Here is an 18242-nt window from a genome sequence, read left to right on the forward strand (position 1 = left end):
AGAATGCAAACAGGTGATTTATTAAAGGCAGCTTAAACAGCCCAAGATCTGGCTGTTAACTGGGGTGGAGAAGCCTCTCTGACACTCCGGACATACAGGGCTCAGGTGAACGGTGAAGTTCTATAGCTTTATATCCCTAAAGGTTAGTTCTTAGTGTGATCATGTAGGATGCTTTACATAATGTGTGTCTCTTTCATCTATGCTTTGTAGACAGTACTTTAATACAAATCATGATTAGCAAAAACTGGAATAAATTGTAGCCAGTTTTAAGAATCCTGGTAGTCATGTGAAGTGAGCAATTTCTCTTCTATAATTTCAAAATATTGTTCTGTAATGGAAAAAATGTATACTAGTATGATACATGTTTTCATATTTGCATACCCATTATCTGTATTTTTTTTATCACTCTGTCAGACATGGCATCTTATTTATGCAGTACAGGATTTGATGTCCTGTTTGTCATACACTCACATCTGCTTAGATAACTTGGAAAAGTAAATGTGAGCACTAAAACATTAATTGATAAATAATACATATTTTTAAAAATATTAAATAAAGGTCTATTCTACAGAATACGTGATGTGATACGCTTAATACAACCAAAAAAAAATCTTTTGGAAATAGAAGCATCACTGAAACAAAACCAAACAATTCAGAACCAATCGGCCGCAAAATTGCTTGTCCTTCTCTGTTAATAATACTGCCTCCCACCCGCTAACCAGTGCAGCTCAGCCTCTTTCTGTAGATCATGGCAAGCGTGTGAGGAGCAGGGGTTCCTACGGAAAGTTAAAAGCACGAGAAGTGGTTGGAAGTAGTCTATGATTGACCACATTGGACTAAAGAATTTGACTGTTGAATCCTAATTGAGGCAGTGCCACTGAAAGAATTCATTCTACCTCAAAAACATCTTAAGCCTGTCCCTTGGCAGTTCTGTGAGGTTTCAGTAACTGGTGCCTGCAATGCACTTACAGATACGTGGATCTAGAGGTATTGCAGATCTGTATTTGTACAAGTAGACTAGTGTGAAGTAGTTGCTATCTGGTGCGTGATTAACATCAGGATCAAACCTAAAGTTTTTAATATGTATCTTGTTTGGGGTGTTTTCCCCCTGTTTTTAGTATCTAATTGCATTGAGTGCTTCAACCCTTTAAATTTCTCCTTGTTCTAGGGAAAAACTTTCTCACTCACAAGTGATAAACTCAATTCTGTTCAGTAATAACTAGTCTATGGACATGACAACTGCTGCAGAAACTTGAGATAAGATGATAGATTGATTGCTAACATATGAGTTACAGGAATTAGTAAATCAAATAGTATGAAGAATTAGACAAAAATCATGGTAAAAATAAGATTCTTAGTAATGAAATTGTATAGATCAGTGCTAGGTGTTAATTGGGGTCTCATGGCATTAATATTTTGGTCAGCTTTTGTTTTCTGTGTTAAATCTATAAATTGACTTAGGTGATGCAGCAGTGAAGTACAGTTCATGAGTTATTGCTGATAAAGATTTGTGTAAAATCGAGGATAACAAACTAGGTGATATGTAATGCTTCTCAGTCAGTGGAACCCAATTGTTGTTAGTCTGTTTGGCAGGGACTGGAAATAGTATTTGGCTGCAAAAAAAGGAAAATACAACTGCAGGGGGAAGCCTTAGAAATTAGAAACAGGATGCATCAAGGAAGGACAATTCAGGAGCATATATTATTTATGTTGTTATATATATGGATGTGTGAATGTATTTGTGATGCTTGTCATTCATGATGCATAGGAACACAAAAGGAAATCAGTAGTGGTTTTGATATGGCTGCTCAGTTGTGAATTTCATTGAATTGCTCTAAATGTTTTAAAGGTATTTTCATCTTCTTCTTTTTAAATCAAGCTTTCATATAATTTGAGACCCACTGTATAGAGCAAGATAGGTGCTTCCAAGGAATACTGAAAAATAGGGTTCCCATTTTCCTTTGTCTTTTAGTTGAATTTGAGTGCTGAAAGATGTGGTTTTAAAAATATGAAATGACAAAGCTTGCAATGAAAAGTGAGGGGCGGGAGAGAGGCGGGAGGCAGGATTCTCATTATGGGTGTAATTTTATTTGTTTGTTTATTTTTAAAATCTTGTACATAGCCCCTGGAGATGCTGATCAGGTGATGATAGTCAAACATGCTTGCAATTAGTACTGCACGCATTGACATTGCAGGTACAAGAGTAATGACAGTATGGACTGTCTCGACCTCACTGAAATATAATATCCCTTCACTTTTTGTTTTACCAATAGAAGTGATATATACGTTTCTGAGCCCTGCAAAATTTGTTACAGACTTCACAATCTACCACATGGACTCTCCCCCCTCTTATTGCCACAGGAGGGTGAAGCATTACCACCTACTAACTACAATTAATAGTAATTTATTAAAATTAAAAGTCAAATGATACATTAGTATCAATGTGCTTATCTAGCCGATGGTAGTATGTTAGCACAGTAGATGTGAAGTCTGAGGGCAGTACTTCAGGTGCTGTAGAGCTTTAAGATCATCTGTGTTATTTGTTTTAATTTTCTCTTTATTGACAGTTGATATTACAGTGGTATTTGAAAGGATGTAAGTAGGGTGGAATTACATATTTGGATACGTGTCTCTTACTGTTGCCTAAACACCAGAGTGAAGCTGAAATGTTTATTTGCAAAGCAAGAGATATTGATCTTATGACAATAGTCAATTACAAGGATATTTGGTTTATTGTACTGAATGATTACAGTAGCTTCAGTTAGCTTGTTCAATAATAGTAGAAAAAGGGGCAGTTTCTCATTCTCTTTTTTGTTTGTTGCATTGTGTTAAGATTAGAAGAAGCGTGAGGGGAGAGGGAAGCTGGGAACAGCAGAGATTTTAGCTACATTAATGTGAAGGCCTTTTTGATGTGCTTAGCCTACTGCCTGTGCTTTCAGCTCTCATCGGGAATAAAAAAAAAATTTCTGATTTTGTACAGCTGTTTAATAGTGGTTGGCCTCTACCAGTCACTTTGACATGTGTAGTGGTTTAATGCCAGCCAGCAGCTAGGACCACGCAGCCACTTGCTCACTCTCCCGAATTGGGATGGGGGAGAGGATCGTGAGAGTAAAAGTCAGGAAAAACTCATGGGTTGAGATAAAAACAGTTTAATAGGTAAAGCAAAATATGTGCACACAAGCAAAGCAAAACAAGAAATTAATTCACTGCTTCCCATAAGCAGGCAGGTGTTCAGCCATCTCCAGGAAAGCAGGGCTTCATCATGTGTTAATGATTACTCAGGAAGACAAAGACCATTACTTTGAATGTCCCCCCCCCCTTCTCCCTTTTCCCCCCCCAGCTTTATATGCTGTGCATGATGTCACATGGCATGGAATATCCCTTTGTTCAGTTGGGGTCAGCTGTCCCAGCTGTGTCCCCTCCCAACTTTTTGTGCATTCCCAGCCTACTTGCTGGCGGGGCAGAAAAAGCCTTGACTGCTTAGCAACAACCAAAACCACCATTGTGCGATCAACAGTGTTCCCATTCCAAACCCAAAGCATAGCACTATACCAGCTGCTAGTAAGAAAGTCAGCTCCATCCCAGCTGAAACCATGACAACATGCTACTGAAAAAGTTTCTGATGCATTTTGGGGAATGTCAGGCTGTCTGTAGACAGAAAGTAGAAGAAATGAGGAGAAAGTGATGAAATACTTCATTCCTAGCAGTGGTGAAGTTCTGTTAGAGCAGAGTGAAGAGGAAAGAAATTAGATGTATGTGAGCTTTTTTTTTTTGTTTGCTAGAATAAGAAAGGAATATAGTAGATTGTTTAATGGGGGGTGGGGGGGTGCATAGAAACTAAATGGTCTAATTGAAATCCTACAGTCACATAGAGAGAAGTGCAACTATCCTTGCATTCCCTCTGTATGGATGAAAACTTCTAATCGCAATTGAATTAGTAAGTAATAACCTGTGTCTATTATTCTACTATGCTTTACACAGTTTGCCTTTAATTCTGACTGTTAACTGTCTCCCTGTTTGATTGCTTTTAAAGTGTGACTCCTGCTTTAGGATGAGAAGAATTCATTTTACTTTTGTCTCAGAATTTTGTGAGGGTTAGAATTTTATGGGCTGCTGCTTTGTTGTAAAGGTTCTGGAAAGATACTTAATAATTTCAGGTGTGTGCTAGGGGGTTTTTACTGACTTTTTTTCCCCACCTTTTTGGATCTGAGAGTAATTCTGCTTATGAAGAATACACTGAAATTTATTATTTCTATTGACGTTTCCCAGTGGAAAATGAGCCTTCTTATTCTGACTCACAAAAGCCAGAGGAATAGGAGCTTTGGGCTCTTATCTTACTTCTTCTGTAAGAATTACTAAATAAGCTGCAATCATAAAACCGAATGTGCCTTTTATACTGAAGATTGTTTTGACTTTCACATTAATTTTTAACTTGAGTAGAACTTCCTTTTTCCAGAATGGTGAAAATACGTTCCACTCAGACATCTCTGTGAACACATAGGCAAGTAATTGCTAATATTCTTGGTGGCGTTTTGTGAGAAGAAAGGATTTTGCTGGATTGAATCTGTCAGAGAGAGTATAGATTAAGAATGTAGTGAAGAAGCAAGTGCAGTTTCTGCATGACTTGTCATCCAGAGCACAAGTTCTGCACTGACAGAGGGAGGTGTGGGAGCTGCAGGTTGTATAAACACCACCATCATCTGCCTTGAAGCGGTTTCCACAAGGACCTGTGTCCAGCAGTTGTTGGAGGTCAACTACTGCAGACATATCAGGGTTGGGGAGGAGAGGGTTACACACTATTTTCTAAAACCTGCATGATTTAACATTCACGCACAGGCTTCTGAGGGAAACAAGACTGTGGTCTTCCAAAGACAAGTGTCGCACTATAGGGTGATGGTGCTACTGTAGTTGTTACTCTCTTAAGACACAAAAAATGTAGCCTGTGGGCAAACAAAATAGGTACCGTTTTGCCTATGATAACCTGTACTTCCTTATTTCTACACTTTTAGCAGCAGTATTATCTGCACAATTTGTGCATTGAAGCAGTGCGTATTTTGTGGAGAAGATATTCCCTTTTTTCCCTAGTTCTTCAATTATTTAATTAAATACTGTACCTTTATCATCCTAGAATAAAAAATGTTAATGTAGGGTACGTTTACAGTCCAACACATTCACTAGAACTAAGCACTAGTTATTTCAGGCACTGAGAATTAATTAAAAAGTCACCAAATCCATGTGTCTCCTTAGAAAGTTCTAGCTCTCTTTCATAGTTTAAAAGTCTGTATTAAATTTAATGTAGTATCAGAGTTGTAAGTTAGCTATTTTTTAAGAATGCAATAAATTTTAATCTTATACTTTCATGTATATATAGTTGAATTACTAGGGCTCACCCTACCGCAGTCCCTGCAAGATTGTGAGGAAGGTGTTTCATATGTTCTGAAATGCATTGTTATACAATTTTATCTTAGAAATTTATGAATGATAAACATTTTTTCCTGTTGAAGAGGACATGACTGGTTTAAAGATGTTTTGTATATATGATTTATTTGTAGTATGAAACGTGTCTTGGGTGGTAGCAATATAAATTTTGAAGAAGCTGAAATAATGCACTCTTTATTTCAATGCTGACATTATCTAAGTGAAATAGATATGCAGTATTCACAACCAGAATAAGGAACATGTTTTGCAAAATATTTGAAAGTAAAACTTTCAGATTTCCAGTGATGGTCTGTGTAAGTGGAGGAGATGTACTAGCTCTTTATTCCAAGGTTGTTACATACTGAGTCACTCAGCCGTCGTGCTCACATTGTTTCATTGCTCTGGAAGTCCTGTAGTTTTTTTAACATTCTCCCTTTTATTTATTTTTATTTCTTTTGAAGGGGAGAAGTGAAGTGAATGCTGAAAGACAAGGATACGTTTCCCAGTGATAAAATATTAAAATTATGAAGTGCCCCTCTGAGCTTTTCTGCCATAGCTGCTGCATTGTGTTATATGGGTGTTATCTTCTAGAGAAGCACGTATTACTTCAGAGAAAGGCTTGAATAACTTATGTCTGAAGTCGAGGTTATTGTACCAGAAGATTTTACTGCGGAGAGATGTGTGCTTTTTGCAGGGATTTAAATTATGAACAAAATGTTGTGGCTGAGTTTTGGACACAGTGACAGGGTAGTAGGCAATGCTGTCTAACGTAAAGAACAACTTAGAGAGCTACATGTGGAAAGGTAATAGCAGAAAATTGGGCATCATTGCATGAAAATCTGCAACAACATTCTGATTCTTCTGAGTCAGAATTCTCCTTCACTATGAAATAACAGCCAAATTCTCCAGTTTTCTGTGACTCTTCCCAGCTGGCATTCTCTCCTTCAGCAGAGAAATGCAGAGCTTCTTCCAAGAAATATCAGAGGCATATATATTTTAGTTTTCTCTTAGAAATCTCGTATGCTTCTTTTGCCAGCAATATAAACAACAAAATTTAATGAGGTTGAAGTTTCTGTATGTGTTCTGACTCCCTGTGTTTTATCAGCTACAAAAGTTTTTTCCTATCTTGTATTATATTTAGAAAATGCATTAGCATCTTCCCTTCTTTTCCTTAACTTGTTTTATTGGTTGTGCCTTCTAGCTTTAACAAATACACTTATTGCTTTCAGAGAGTACCTAACTATTCAAGAATTGCACACAACAGAAACAAGGGGAAGATATTTACATCATTAGATAGCCAGTCCCAAATGGAGTAAGAAAAATGAGCTAAATTGGAACTTAGGTTGGAATACTCATGAAATGTTGAGAAGTGGTATTAGAAGAGACCATATTACAGATTCTGTGTAGACTGGGCATATCATTTCATCTCCAACTGAGACATCAACATCAATAAAACAACTGATTTTTTTTGCTATGAAACTACACTGAGAAATTCTATATGTAGTTTACAGTTGAAAGATTATAGCAGTCCGTAGCTGAATGTTCGGACTTAATGATGGACTCGTAGAAATGTCACTGTTGTCTATCCTCTGCTAAAGCCAACTCAACTTATGGTCACACAAGGGAAGTTTATCTTTTATGTGAATAGGCAGAAGAAGGAAGAATTCTGTGAACTCTATAATTAGCAATAAATCTATTTTAATTTAAAAGTAGATATGTTAGTATGTCTAACAACCTTGACACATCTGTCTAAATCCAATATTTTGTTCAGGAGAGAGATTTATCACGTTACAGTTTTGTTCCCAGACTTCCACGTATTTGAAATTGGTTCTGCTGGCTGCTGCTGCTGCCAACGTTTCCAACTGTCGCGCAGCAGGACTGTTTCCAAGAAACAGAAGTGAACAGTGGGTTTAGCTGCAGTACGTGGTTTCAGTCACTAATTCAGAGAGTTTGTGACTCCCAGTCAGTGTGTGCAGAGTGTTCTTATGAAGTTCACGATAAAGAGATGCAGCCTGTTGTAGAGTGTGATACCCTTGCAAGCTCTTTGGATTGTTGCTGATATTGTTAATGGGGAGCCATAGTTTGCCTTCAGATATGCAGATCTGAAGCAGAATCTCACACTGCATTCAACAGGACATATGCACATACATTTAAAGAAAGAATTAGTCTTTGTGTTTTCCTGGGCTTCAGCTCTGTCTTCAACTCAATAGGATCACGATCTGTCAGTGCTAGATTTAAGAGTGTGTTATATAGTTCTCATACTACCACTCTACTCAGAGGAGCTATCTGAGATTGTCACCTTCTTGCTCATCATTTCTGTTGTGTCTGTAATCCTGTAATTACAGGTCAGGGCTGCTTCCTTCCAGACCAGAGATAAGTTTCTGTTGCTGCCTATTCCCCATAGCTTTGCAGAGCCACTGCAGGTCCGAGAGGGAATTGGATTCTGTCCATCTCCATGTACCATTAGCATTGCTCTCCTGTCATTCAGTGCTGTTTTTTCTTCATTGGTGGTGTCAGAACTGTTTAAGTTGCTATTTTGAATTTCAAATCCCACTTGAACTTGTCAGAAGAGCAAAATCTACAGGATTTTGAAAAATCATCCCCCACATAGCATTGAAAAATAAGAACTATTATTGCTGCTGGGATAGTACTTGTTACAGGTATTATTTTACACATAATTTAAAGTTTGGAAGTGTTACAAAAAAAGTTCTTTGTGGCCTTCAACTTTGGCCCGTGAAAGGAGCAGTGCCAATTTCCATCTCTTATTTGAATCATAGAACCTCCCCCGAGGGTGGATTTTCAGCTGCCTCAGAAGTAATAGTTTATCTGAATTATTTTGAATTATTGAAAGCAAACTTAACTTTCTCTGCAAGTTAGTTGTGGCCCAGGTTTCTTTGCACTGTAGCTATGTTTGCTTTGGCACAGGAAGTTTTCTTCGTGTTTACTTCATAATGCTTTATTTAAACAGTTTAGTGCTTTAGGGTTTGCTTTTTTTGTCTTTTTTTTTCTGTTGCCCCATAAGCAGTCTACATTCAAAGTAAAGATCATAAAAGAGGAAGCTGAAGACTGGTTTGCGTTGTTAGGAATCATAAAATAAAATATCACAAGGTTTCTCTTTCTTTAACAACAGATGACTAGATTAAATAGATTGGTGTATGAGATAGTTCTGTAACATGTTTCATTTCATATGGTGTTTCTCTGAGAGCTCTGTGATTCTGTTGTCATCCTTAATGACTGTAATGCGTTGAGTCATGGTGCTGTTTTTTAAAAGCTTTCACTTTTTCATTGTTTGTTCTCAAGGTCACATTATGCAAAATACAGTGTTATATTTTGTGCACTAGTCCAGGCTGTATACAAATATTTTTAATCCTTTTATAAAAATTGAAATAGCTCTGCTCTGGGGAAGAGACTTTATGCCCATTTCAAGTATTTCTAACTGCTATAACTGCTGTTTCTTCCTCTGTCTGAAGAAGTATAGGTCTGAAGTATAGGACTTTAAAAGTATTCAACTGGTACTTCTTGCATGCTCTTGCATTGATAATTTGGTTTAGCTATTCATCATGAATTGCAAACCACTAAGAATTATCAAAATGTAGGTGTTTTGTTTAAATAATTTTGAAGATGAAAGAGAAGATTTTCTACTTTACCATAAATGTGAGAAAAGTCAGGGTAAAAATATGAGGGAGGTACAAAAAGAGGAAAGGACAGACTTCTTATTTTATTTCAGTGGATTTGCATTATGGATAAGAATGGACAAGTGGGCTGAATTAAATACCTTATTCAAAACGGCTGTTTTGGCTTAATTAAAAATCTGTTCTACTAATCATTTTCATTACTGTGCCACTTTTTTACTTTTACTTTCTGACAAGATAAGGCACTGTGTCTTTTAATGATTTGATAATGTTCCCTACCGAGCTTTTATCCTAGCTAGCTGCAGCCTTTGGCTCCTTTTGTGGTTTTTATTGCATCCCAAAATCTTACTGAAGATATGTCAGCATTGTGAGTGCTCAGCTCCACCATCAGTACAAACAGACCCTTTGCTGAGCATAGCACAGGTGTGGTTTTGTCCCTGTGTTGAAGCCCCTGGTCTGGTAGACTCTGGTGGGGAAAATGTGTTTAGTGCAGGGAAAGATATTAAAAAACTTGGTAGTCAACCAGGTTAGTATTTACCACAATTCTTTTGTGCACTTAAGCCTTGGCTGTAAATCTATGCTCCTGCCTTTTCTTCTGTGAACTACTGAAGTTCCTCTGAAACTCATGATTATATTGTACACATAGATATAGAAATACTGAGGGTATTAAACAAAACAAAGCAACAAACTTCCCCACCAGAAAAAACCAACTAAACAAAAAACATGAGCTGTAATTCCTTTCTGGTCTTACGCCAGCTTTGGTGAAGTTTTTCCCAAAATAATCAATCTTACGTAGATACTGGAACAGGGCAATTTTGTTGATTTTTGTCCAAATTTTAAAATTAGGAACCAAGTATGAACTGCCTAGAGTGTTTTGGTTTTTTTTTTAACAATATATGCTGCTGCTTGCTCCATTTGCATTTGCTATCAACAAACATATATTCCTCATCAATCTGTTTTTTTAAAAAGCTGTAAGACTTCCATCGAGGGGAGCCAAAGGATTTATTTTTTTTTCCCTTGCTTTTGTCCACTCTAGGATGCTTTGCTTTGAAGCATCTGTGGTGACCCACACTGATTGAAAGCAGTGTTTTGAAAAGTGATTCTATGAGTACCCGTGTAGCGATTGAAGAAAGAAGTTAGTGCCAAAAGGTGTTCCTTTTCTCTGAGAGCCCAATACATAGGAATGGCCAAAATGTAAAATTAAGAGATCCTGTCTAGATTGAAAAGAAAGAGGTAGGATTTACTAAGTGTTTATAGGAATAACTTGCCCCTACTTTGTTCTCTTTTCTTCGAAGAGATTTAGAGTGATTTTTTTCTGGGAACGACAGTAAAGCATTGTTAGATAGGACAGCAAGGATACTAATGAAAAGATTGTATAGCTCCAATGTTTCTTAAGCATCTTTTGGAAAGGATTGCTGGAGTCAATTTAGAGTGAATTTTGAGCCTCTCTCAGTCACCTGCAGTTTTCTGCTTTTAATGAACTCTTATTTAGGTATTTAAGGAGAAAGAATGAGATTCATCAAATGAGAGTTCTCTGTCCTGTCAGATCAAAGAATGTAAAAGAATAGGTTTTTTTAAACAGTTATTTAACAGTCTAAACATCTACTATGAAAAGCCAGGAACCCTGATACAGGGGGACAGGATTTTGAGAAGAAAACTGTTGGTCACCCAGTCTCCCATGAGTACCCTGGAAAGATGTAGCTGCTGCTCCTGTCAGGTGACTCGGTGTTTGTGTTTGCTGTGGGCGCTCCATCTATCCACTTGGGTCCCATTTTGGAGGCACACCCACATCATCTTGGATTTTATGACTTGAGCTAAATCATTTGGTCAACCTTCAGCTTGAAGAAAGCTTGAAGGCTGGCTGCTGTGCGATGCTGTTGTTGTCAGTCAGCTGTACTTAACATACAGGAGAAAATCCTTGTTTCTCTAAAGGGGTCTGTATAAGTCACCAGGCTTTAGCAGCTGTAGAAGGGCTCTGACTAGGTAGAGGGGGAGAGAAGAAAGGCTAGAAACCTCTCAGTTTATGCACTAAATCCACACCCAGCCCTGCATGGAGTATGTGCAGGGTATACTATTTTGACTGTTGGCAGATTCCAAAATGTAATATTTTTTTAGTTACTACAGAGTTATATAGCATGCTGTCGGGGGGGGCAGGGTGGAACTAAGAATTTATTTTTGTCTACACATTAACAAGACTTGATGGGAACACAGTTAATAAAATGCTGTTGAGAATTGTGCCTTGGTTCATATTCAGCTCGGGGTCGTATTCCTCTGTGAGGTTTATCAGCAAAAGATTTATTGATGGTACAGATATTTCTCTCAACCTCTAAAAGGCGCACTTGACACATGGTAATGTTAGTAGGTTTGGTGTAATCTGGAGACACAAATATGGTCTAAATGTTTTGTGAATAGGGTTCTGAAAAATGTTTGCTTTCTAAAGTGAAGATAAAATAATACTTCATTTACAAAGCACTGTCGAGCAGAAGCAAGAAGAATTAAGTTTCACTCAGGGATTAAGGTATTAACCCAGGATATGAAGTATATATCTTGCTCTGTTCCTCTCTAGATTTCCTCTGACACCTTTCTTTGAGCCTTTTCTTTTTGGCTTCAAGTCCTCCACTATATAATGAAATAAATACTGCTATACTAATTCATGCTTCATTTTGTTGCCATAAATTGGTTGATGATTACTAAAGCTTACAGTACTGTGATAATGGTGTGTAAAGGGGAAGCTCTCTGCTCACCCGCCAGACTGGCATAACCTTAGAACAGCATTAGTTACAAGTAAGCAGCAGACGTGGTATTTCAGTAAAAATAGGCATAGTAAAAATGTCGCTTGTGTAGAAATATTTTTTTCTTCTTTCAGCTATGTGCAATCAAGGAAAGATTGGAACAAGACATGCTAACAAGCTCTTCTGTTTCCTTCCTAGAATTACAACAACAGCTGCTTGTATGATGGACCTACGGAGATATCCGCTGGACGAGCAGAACTGCACGCTGGAGATTGAGAGCTGTAAGTATTTCTGCAAATCCTACTTATTCTGTGGTCAACTGCAACTGCTTTAGAGTTTTTATTTCTGTCTTTTTTTTTTTTCTCCTTTCTTTTTTAACATGCTACTAGCCTAGTTGTCTTTCTGTCTGATGACATTTAGATCCTTGTAAACACATGCAAAAAAAAAAAAAAAGCTTTCCAGATGGATTAGTAATTTGTGGCACAGGGATTAGCAAAAGTTATTCTGCATTTTGATGGTCAATTTACAGCTTTAAAAGTCTCATTCGAATGCCTTCTTGGGAGTTCATGTGAGGAGCACGAGGATTATTATCAATTCTTTATCCTCCTTTACTGCTGAACTGTGTGGCAGCCTGTTTCCATTTAAAAATCACGGCAAGAGGTTAGAATTGTCCTTGAAATAGATGTTTTATGGTTTTTTTCTAACTCCTGTGCTGTAGTTAAACTTTCAATGCATGCAATACAGTCTGTTATATATACTAATGGTGTCTCTATCAAGCTTTCTATGTAGATAAAACCTGTGAAATAAAATTTCAAATCTCTTTTCACTGAAAAATCTTTAGGGAATCTAAGTACATCAGAGAAAAAAACAATTCATGATCACTTTTATAAAGACAATATTGCAAGCGTGCGTTATTTTGTGCTCTAATTAAGATTGTATCAGTACTTTGAAGATAACATTTGCTTTTTCAGGAGAACCATAGGTAATTCAGCTGGGGTGTATTATTAAGCCGAATGTGGCAGGCAACATGGAAATTAATGGGCGTGTTTTAAGATACAGTACACAAAAGTATGTGCATTTTTAAAGTAACTCTGTATTATAAGAGATTATGTGGGATTTCCGCGTGCACTGAAGTACAAAATGATAGTAGCTTCTGCTACAGTCTGGTAAGAACTTGGAACAGCTGATCTTATTTCTCCTATTCTAGAAAGCATTTAAGAATATGCTTTAAATTTGTGTCCAGATTTCATTCTTTTCAGTGTAATTTAAAGATATGCCAAAATCCTTTCCAGAATTAAACTTGTGACACTGCTGTCTGAAATAACTTACATGCATAAAAGAAGCAAAATGAGTCTTTACCACCCCTTTTCAATGCTGACATACATGAGCAGCAAATGTGATGATGGACTTTGCTCTTCTGAGAATGGATAAAATCCTGGGGGTTTAGTTTTGGGATTTGGTGGTTTTTTGGTAGTTCGCTATAGAATTTCTATTGGTAGCATTTGATTCAAAATTTCATACCTGCAGCCTTTTACCAATATAGTAGGCTGATTTTAATGTGCAAGAAAACTACTGGCATAACTGTATTCAGGTTTACAGAGATTTTTACTGAGAATGTGGCTTGCTATGCCGGTGTCTTTTAATTGTTGTTGTAGCAAGGACCTGGACTTTTTCTTTTTTCTAATTGTGTGTGTGTGTAAGGGGGAAAGCTGGAAAGTCAGAGGACATCCTTCCTCTCTATTTACAGCATTGTTTGAACAGTCAACAAAGTTTTGCCATCTCTCTGCATTGCTGAGATGCCTGAATCTTCTTGGGATTTCCAAACTAGATATTCCCTGCCTGTCATGCTTGCATGACCCACTGTGGGAAATATTCTCGGGAAATACCTTCCAGGTCAGACCTTATACAAAACTGAAAATTACATTGGGTCCCTGCTTTTCAATGAGAACACTTGTTCTCATTCAGACTTAGAATTGGGACCTCTGGGTTGAAATTTCCCTTTCATCAGATTTGGAGTAGAAGTTTGAAGCCAGATCAGTTATCTTCCATGAAACAATCCTGGAACACAGGGCATGTAGCTCTCAAAATTGTTGTTCTGCTTGGTGCGAAGAGTATGGTACTCACTATATCATAGAAAGGGTAGGAGTTTCATTTATCGTAGCAGTTAGGATGCTTGTAGGAGAGCTCCTTTGTGGATCTATTAGCTCTGTTGCAGCATCACAAAAGCAAAATGGATTTAAATCAGGATACTGTATGTAGCTAGCCTGTCTTTCATTGCAGTAACAAAAGTCATTAAAGAATGTCGATAGAAATAATACTTGAACTGTGCTTTGAAGCACTTTCATGCTGCTTTAGAAAATTATTGCTCTGCATATATGCTGTTCTGTTCAGGTAAAAACCCGAGTCTGTCTAATCTTTATGAATTACTTCAGACAAAAGTGCTGGTAGGTAGATAGGTAGAGTGAATAAGATTTAAAGTGACTTTCTGAGTTGTTCAATGCAGGTTCTCAAGTTACAATCACTTCTTTAACTGGTTAAGCTGCATGTTAAAAGTAGCTTCATTTCTTGCCTTTCTGGACCTGTTGGATGTCTGTTTCACCACTACTCCCTTGTGATGCTTAGAAATTCTCTAAATTCTACCCCAAGTGTTTTCATAGCTGTGAAGGCATGAAATTATACTCACTGTCAACAATTTTTTTTTTTTTTTTTTTTAAGTTCAATGTCTTCCCCAGCCCTGCTGGGACCTTTGTAATACATTTAAAGAAAGCAGTCATAGTTCATCATAGGCTTTGTTTCATGAAACTGAATATACCTGTCTCTTTTAGCTTTCTCATACAAGAGTATGTTAAGAGAAATGTAGAATTTGCTAATGCTAGTTCGTCATTAGGAATATCTATTACTATAAACAGTATCCCAGGAGAAATCTCTATTACGCTATGGCATTAATCCTGCCCTTTTTCTGAGAGCCACCTTTGTCTTCTCTTCACAACTTCATGACTTTCACAGATGATAGTCTTTCCTGGAACATTCCTTATTTATTTTCCAGCGGTGGGATCTAGCTTTTGGTAGGATTTTATAATTTTTTTTTTTTTTTTTTGCATACTACTAAGAACACATGACTTGGCATTTCATAACCCTGTTCACATAAATCAATGTTCTTAATATTGCTACAGTCCTCAAGGTTATCCAGTTCTTGCTATATTTGTTCTGATTATCCTTTGTCTTAAGAGTGCCTGCAGATTTTGTTTCATTTGAATTTCATTAACACACAATGCTAAAGAATATTAACGCCAAGAAGGAAGAGCTTTACTCATAATCATTCTCTGCACTGAGCATGATCTGTTCTTTCAGTGCAGTACACTTTCCTACATATCTTTTATATATCTTTACTAATTGTCTGTCCTCAGATAGTCCTATATCAATTGTTTTAATAAAGTCCAGGTTAGATATATTTTGTTTAAAAAAGGAGTTATTGTCTGGCCAGATCCTTTGAGTTAAGTCAGGATAGATTTTTATGCCATTTCGATACATGTTAATGTCTCTAGTGTCCTTCCATTCTTTCTTCGCGCCTTCCATCTTTCCACCCCTCTCCTCCTCTCCGTCCTGTTGTTGGTGCCAGAGTTGATTGGCTGCTTAGCTGCCTGGGTTATTTTTCCATGTTGTTATTGTGTTTACTGACATTTGTGGGCAATATAAAACTTTTGTCAATCTATATTTGCATAAATCTAGATTAATTTGTCAATTAGAAATTATGGTGGAAAAGGGTTGTATGTAAAATATAAAAAAATGAAATGGGGGAGGTGGTAACATCAAAATACAGGAGACAGCATTTTTCCTATTTCAGTTTAAGGTAGTATTAGTGAGATTAGATGCTGAAACTGTAAAAGGGGACAATTCCCCATTAGTTTAAAGAGTATCAGTTTTGAAAACTGAAATCCTGTTTTTTTAAAGTATAGCTGGTTACATCTCTGTGGTCATTTTTTGTTTTGCTCATCCTTAAAGGGCAGAAACATGCTGAATGTTTTGCTATGATGCTTCTAAACCTATAGGCCATCTTTCCAAGGGGGTCTGAGCTATTCTACTTCTCCCTTTCTTTTGTTATTTCCCAACACACTGAATAGCAGGGTTATCATACCAGAGGGAAATAATTTTTCCTTTGTTTCTTAGTTTCCCAGCTTGTAGACAACAGAGAGCTTTTTCCTTTTTAGCTGAATATTGACTTGACTCAGTAAAATACCGCTCCTTTCTGCTCCCTACCTCTGCCACTGCCGTATGCATTGCTGAGTTTCTGGTGATGTTCTAGAATAATTTTGTTTCTCTGCTGTTTCCTGCCTCTCTGGAGTTGTAACTGTTGAAAGGAATGTCTTAGCTTATCAACCATAAAACTAGTGGGAGCTCAAAGACAAAAAGAAGTACAAGGGAATTTGAAGAATACTTCATATTCATATAAGCAAATAAAATATCACATTTCTAGCATAACTGAGAGAAATGCTTGTGATTCTTTTGAATATTTTTAAATGTAATCATTCAAGACTCATCTGGTAAATTTGTGCCTTTGTCCATTCCAATGGACGTTGTCTATCTGGACTTTGGTAAGGCCTCTGACACCATCCCCCACAGCGTTCTCCAGGAGAAGCTGGTGAATCACGGCATAGACAAGTGTACTCTTCGCGGGGTTAAAAACTGGCTGGATGGCTGTGCCCAGAGAGTTGTGATTACTGGGCTGAAATCCTTTTGGCAGACGGTCACCAGTGGTGTCCCTCAGGGCTCAGTTTTGGGGCCGGTTTTGTTTAATATCTTTATCAATGATCTGGATGAGGGGATTGAGTGCACCCTCAGTAAGTTTGCAGATGACACCAAACTAGGTGGGAGTGTTGATCTGCTTGAGGGTAGGAAGGCTCTACAGAGGGACCTGGACGGGCTGGATGAGGCCAAGGCCAGTTGTCTGAGGTTCAACAAGGCCAAGTGTCGGGTCCTGCATTTTGGTCACAACAACCCTGAGCAATGCTACAGGCTTGGGGAAGAGTGGCTGGAAAGCTGCCCGGCAGAAAAGGACCTGGGGGTGCTGGTGGATGGCCAGCTTAACATGAGCCAGCAGTGTGCCCAGGTGGCCAAGAAGGCCAGCAGCATTCTGGCTTGTACCAGGAATAGCGTGGCCAGCAGGAGCAGGGAAGTGATGGTGCCTCTGTACTCGGCACTGGTGAGGCCTCACCTCGAGTGCTGTGTTCCGTTCTGGGCCCCTCTGTACAAGAGGGACATTGAAGTGCTGGAGCGTGTCCAGAGGAGAGCTACCAGGCTGGTGAGGGGTCTGGAGGCCAGGTCATATGAGGAGAGGCTGAGGGAGCTGGGCATGTTTAGCTTGGAGAGGAGGAGGCTGAGGGGAGACCTCATTGCCCTCTACAGCTGCCTGAAAGGAGGGTGGAGAGAGGTGGGTGTTGGCCTCTTCTCCCAGGTGAATAATGACAGGACCAGAGGAAATGGTCTGAAGTTGTGGCAGGGGAGGTTTAGGTTAGATATTAGGAGGAATTACTTTACTGCAAGAGTGGTCAGGCACTGAACAGCCTGCCCAGGGAGGTGGTTGAGTCACCATCCCTAGAGGTATTTAAGAAACGTGTAGATTTGGCACTTGAGGGCATGCTCTGGTGGCAGAGATTGTAGGGGTTTTTTTTATGTGTGTATGGTTGGACTCGATGATCTCAAAGGTCCCTTCCAACCGTGAAGATTCCATGATTCTATAAAGACAAAAATTCACTTCAGTTCCTTCTTACCACATTTCATAATGTGTTTGGCATAGCTATATTTATGTTATATTGAGGTATAATTCAGAAACTGCCTGACTTGTGACAGTGATTTATTTTTTTTTTCCCCATTTCTTTGTTGCTTTGGAAAAAACAAGAACATGCTGAGTTTCTCCTTTAAATATATTCTCAGAAAAATTTTCCGTAGTGCATTAAAGACGTGGCATTAAAAAAAGTGCATGAAAGCCCTGCTGTCTGAAGCCTTAGCAAACAGGGAGCTTGCCACTCAGATGTACTGACCAGGAAAAAAGTGCAGAGTCAGAACAGCATGCACAGAGTGGGAGGAAGGACTGCGTTGCTGACGAATAAGAAATAATTGTTTTCAGAATATTTCATTTATGTAACAGCCTGGGGTGTTTGGATGAGAAATTGTTAGGTTGTAGTTTTTTGTGTTTTTTTTTTTTTTTTTTTCTTTTTCATGACAAGAAGGCCACAGAAGCACACTAAGATAAGTTAAAAACTTCCATTCGATAACAGAACCCAGAAAAAGCCAGAAATAGGAGAGGAGAAAGAGTATCATTCCTCCCAGTGGCAGTGCAGCCCAGTATCAAACACTTTCTAATCAGATCATCTGAAAGCTCATCAGCAAGAGAAACAGAAGTCATCTTTGTGTGCTCAAGGTGACTTTACAAGCACATTTAAGGCACTGAAAAGAAATCAAA

At 38.1% G+C, this 18242-nt stretch overlaps 1 protein-coding gene across 6 annotated transcripts in view; it reads left to right on the forward strand.

Moving 5' to 3' along the window:
- The window catches only part of GABRB2 (gamma-aminobutyric acid type A receptor subunit beta2), a 170453-nt gene that overhangs the window by 80881 nt on the left and 71330 nt on the right, over positions 1-18242 (forward strand). For all 6 annotated transcript variants that reach the window (XM_074603510.1, XM_074603514.1, XM_074603511.1 and 3 more), the window contains one exon: positions 11981-12063. In XM_074603510.1, coding sequence (XP_074459611.1) covers positions 11981-12063 — 83 coding nt within the window. The remainder of the gene's footprint in view (positions 1-11980; positions 12064-18242) is intronic.

This window comes from Larus michahellis, chromosome 11 (assembly GCF_964199755.1).
Source record: "Larus michahellis chromosome 11, bLarMic1.1, whole genome shotgun sequence".
Taxonomy (NCBI): domain Eukaryota; kingdom Metazoa; phylum Chordata; class Aves; order Charadriiformes; family Laridae; genus Larus; species Larus michahellis.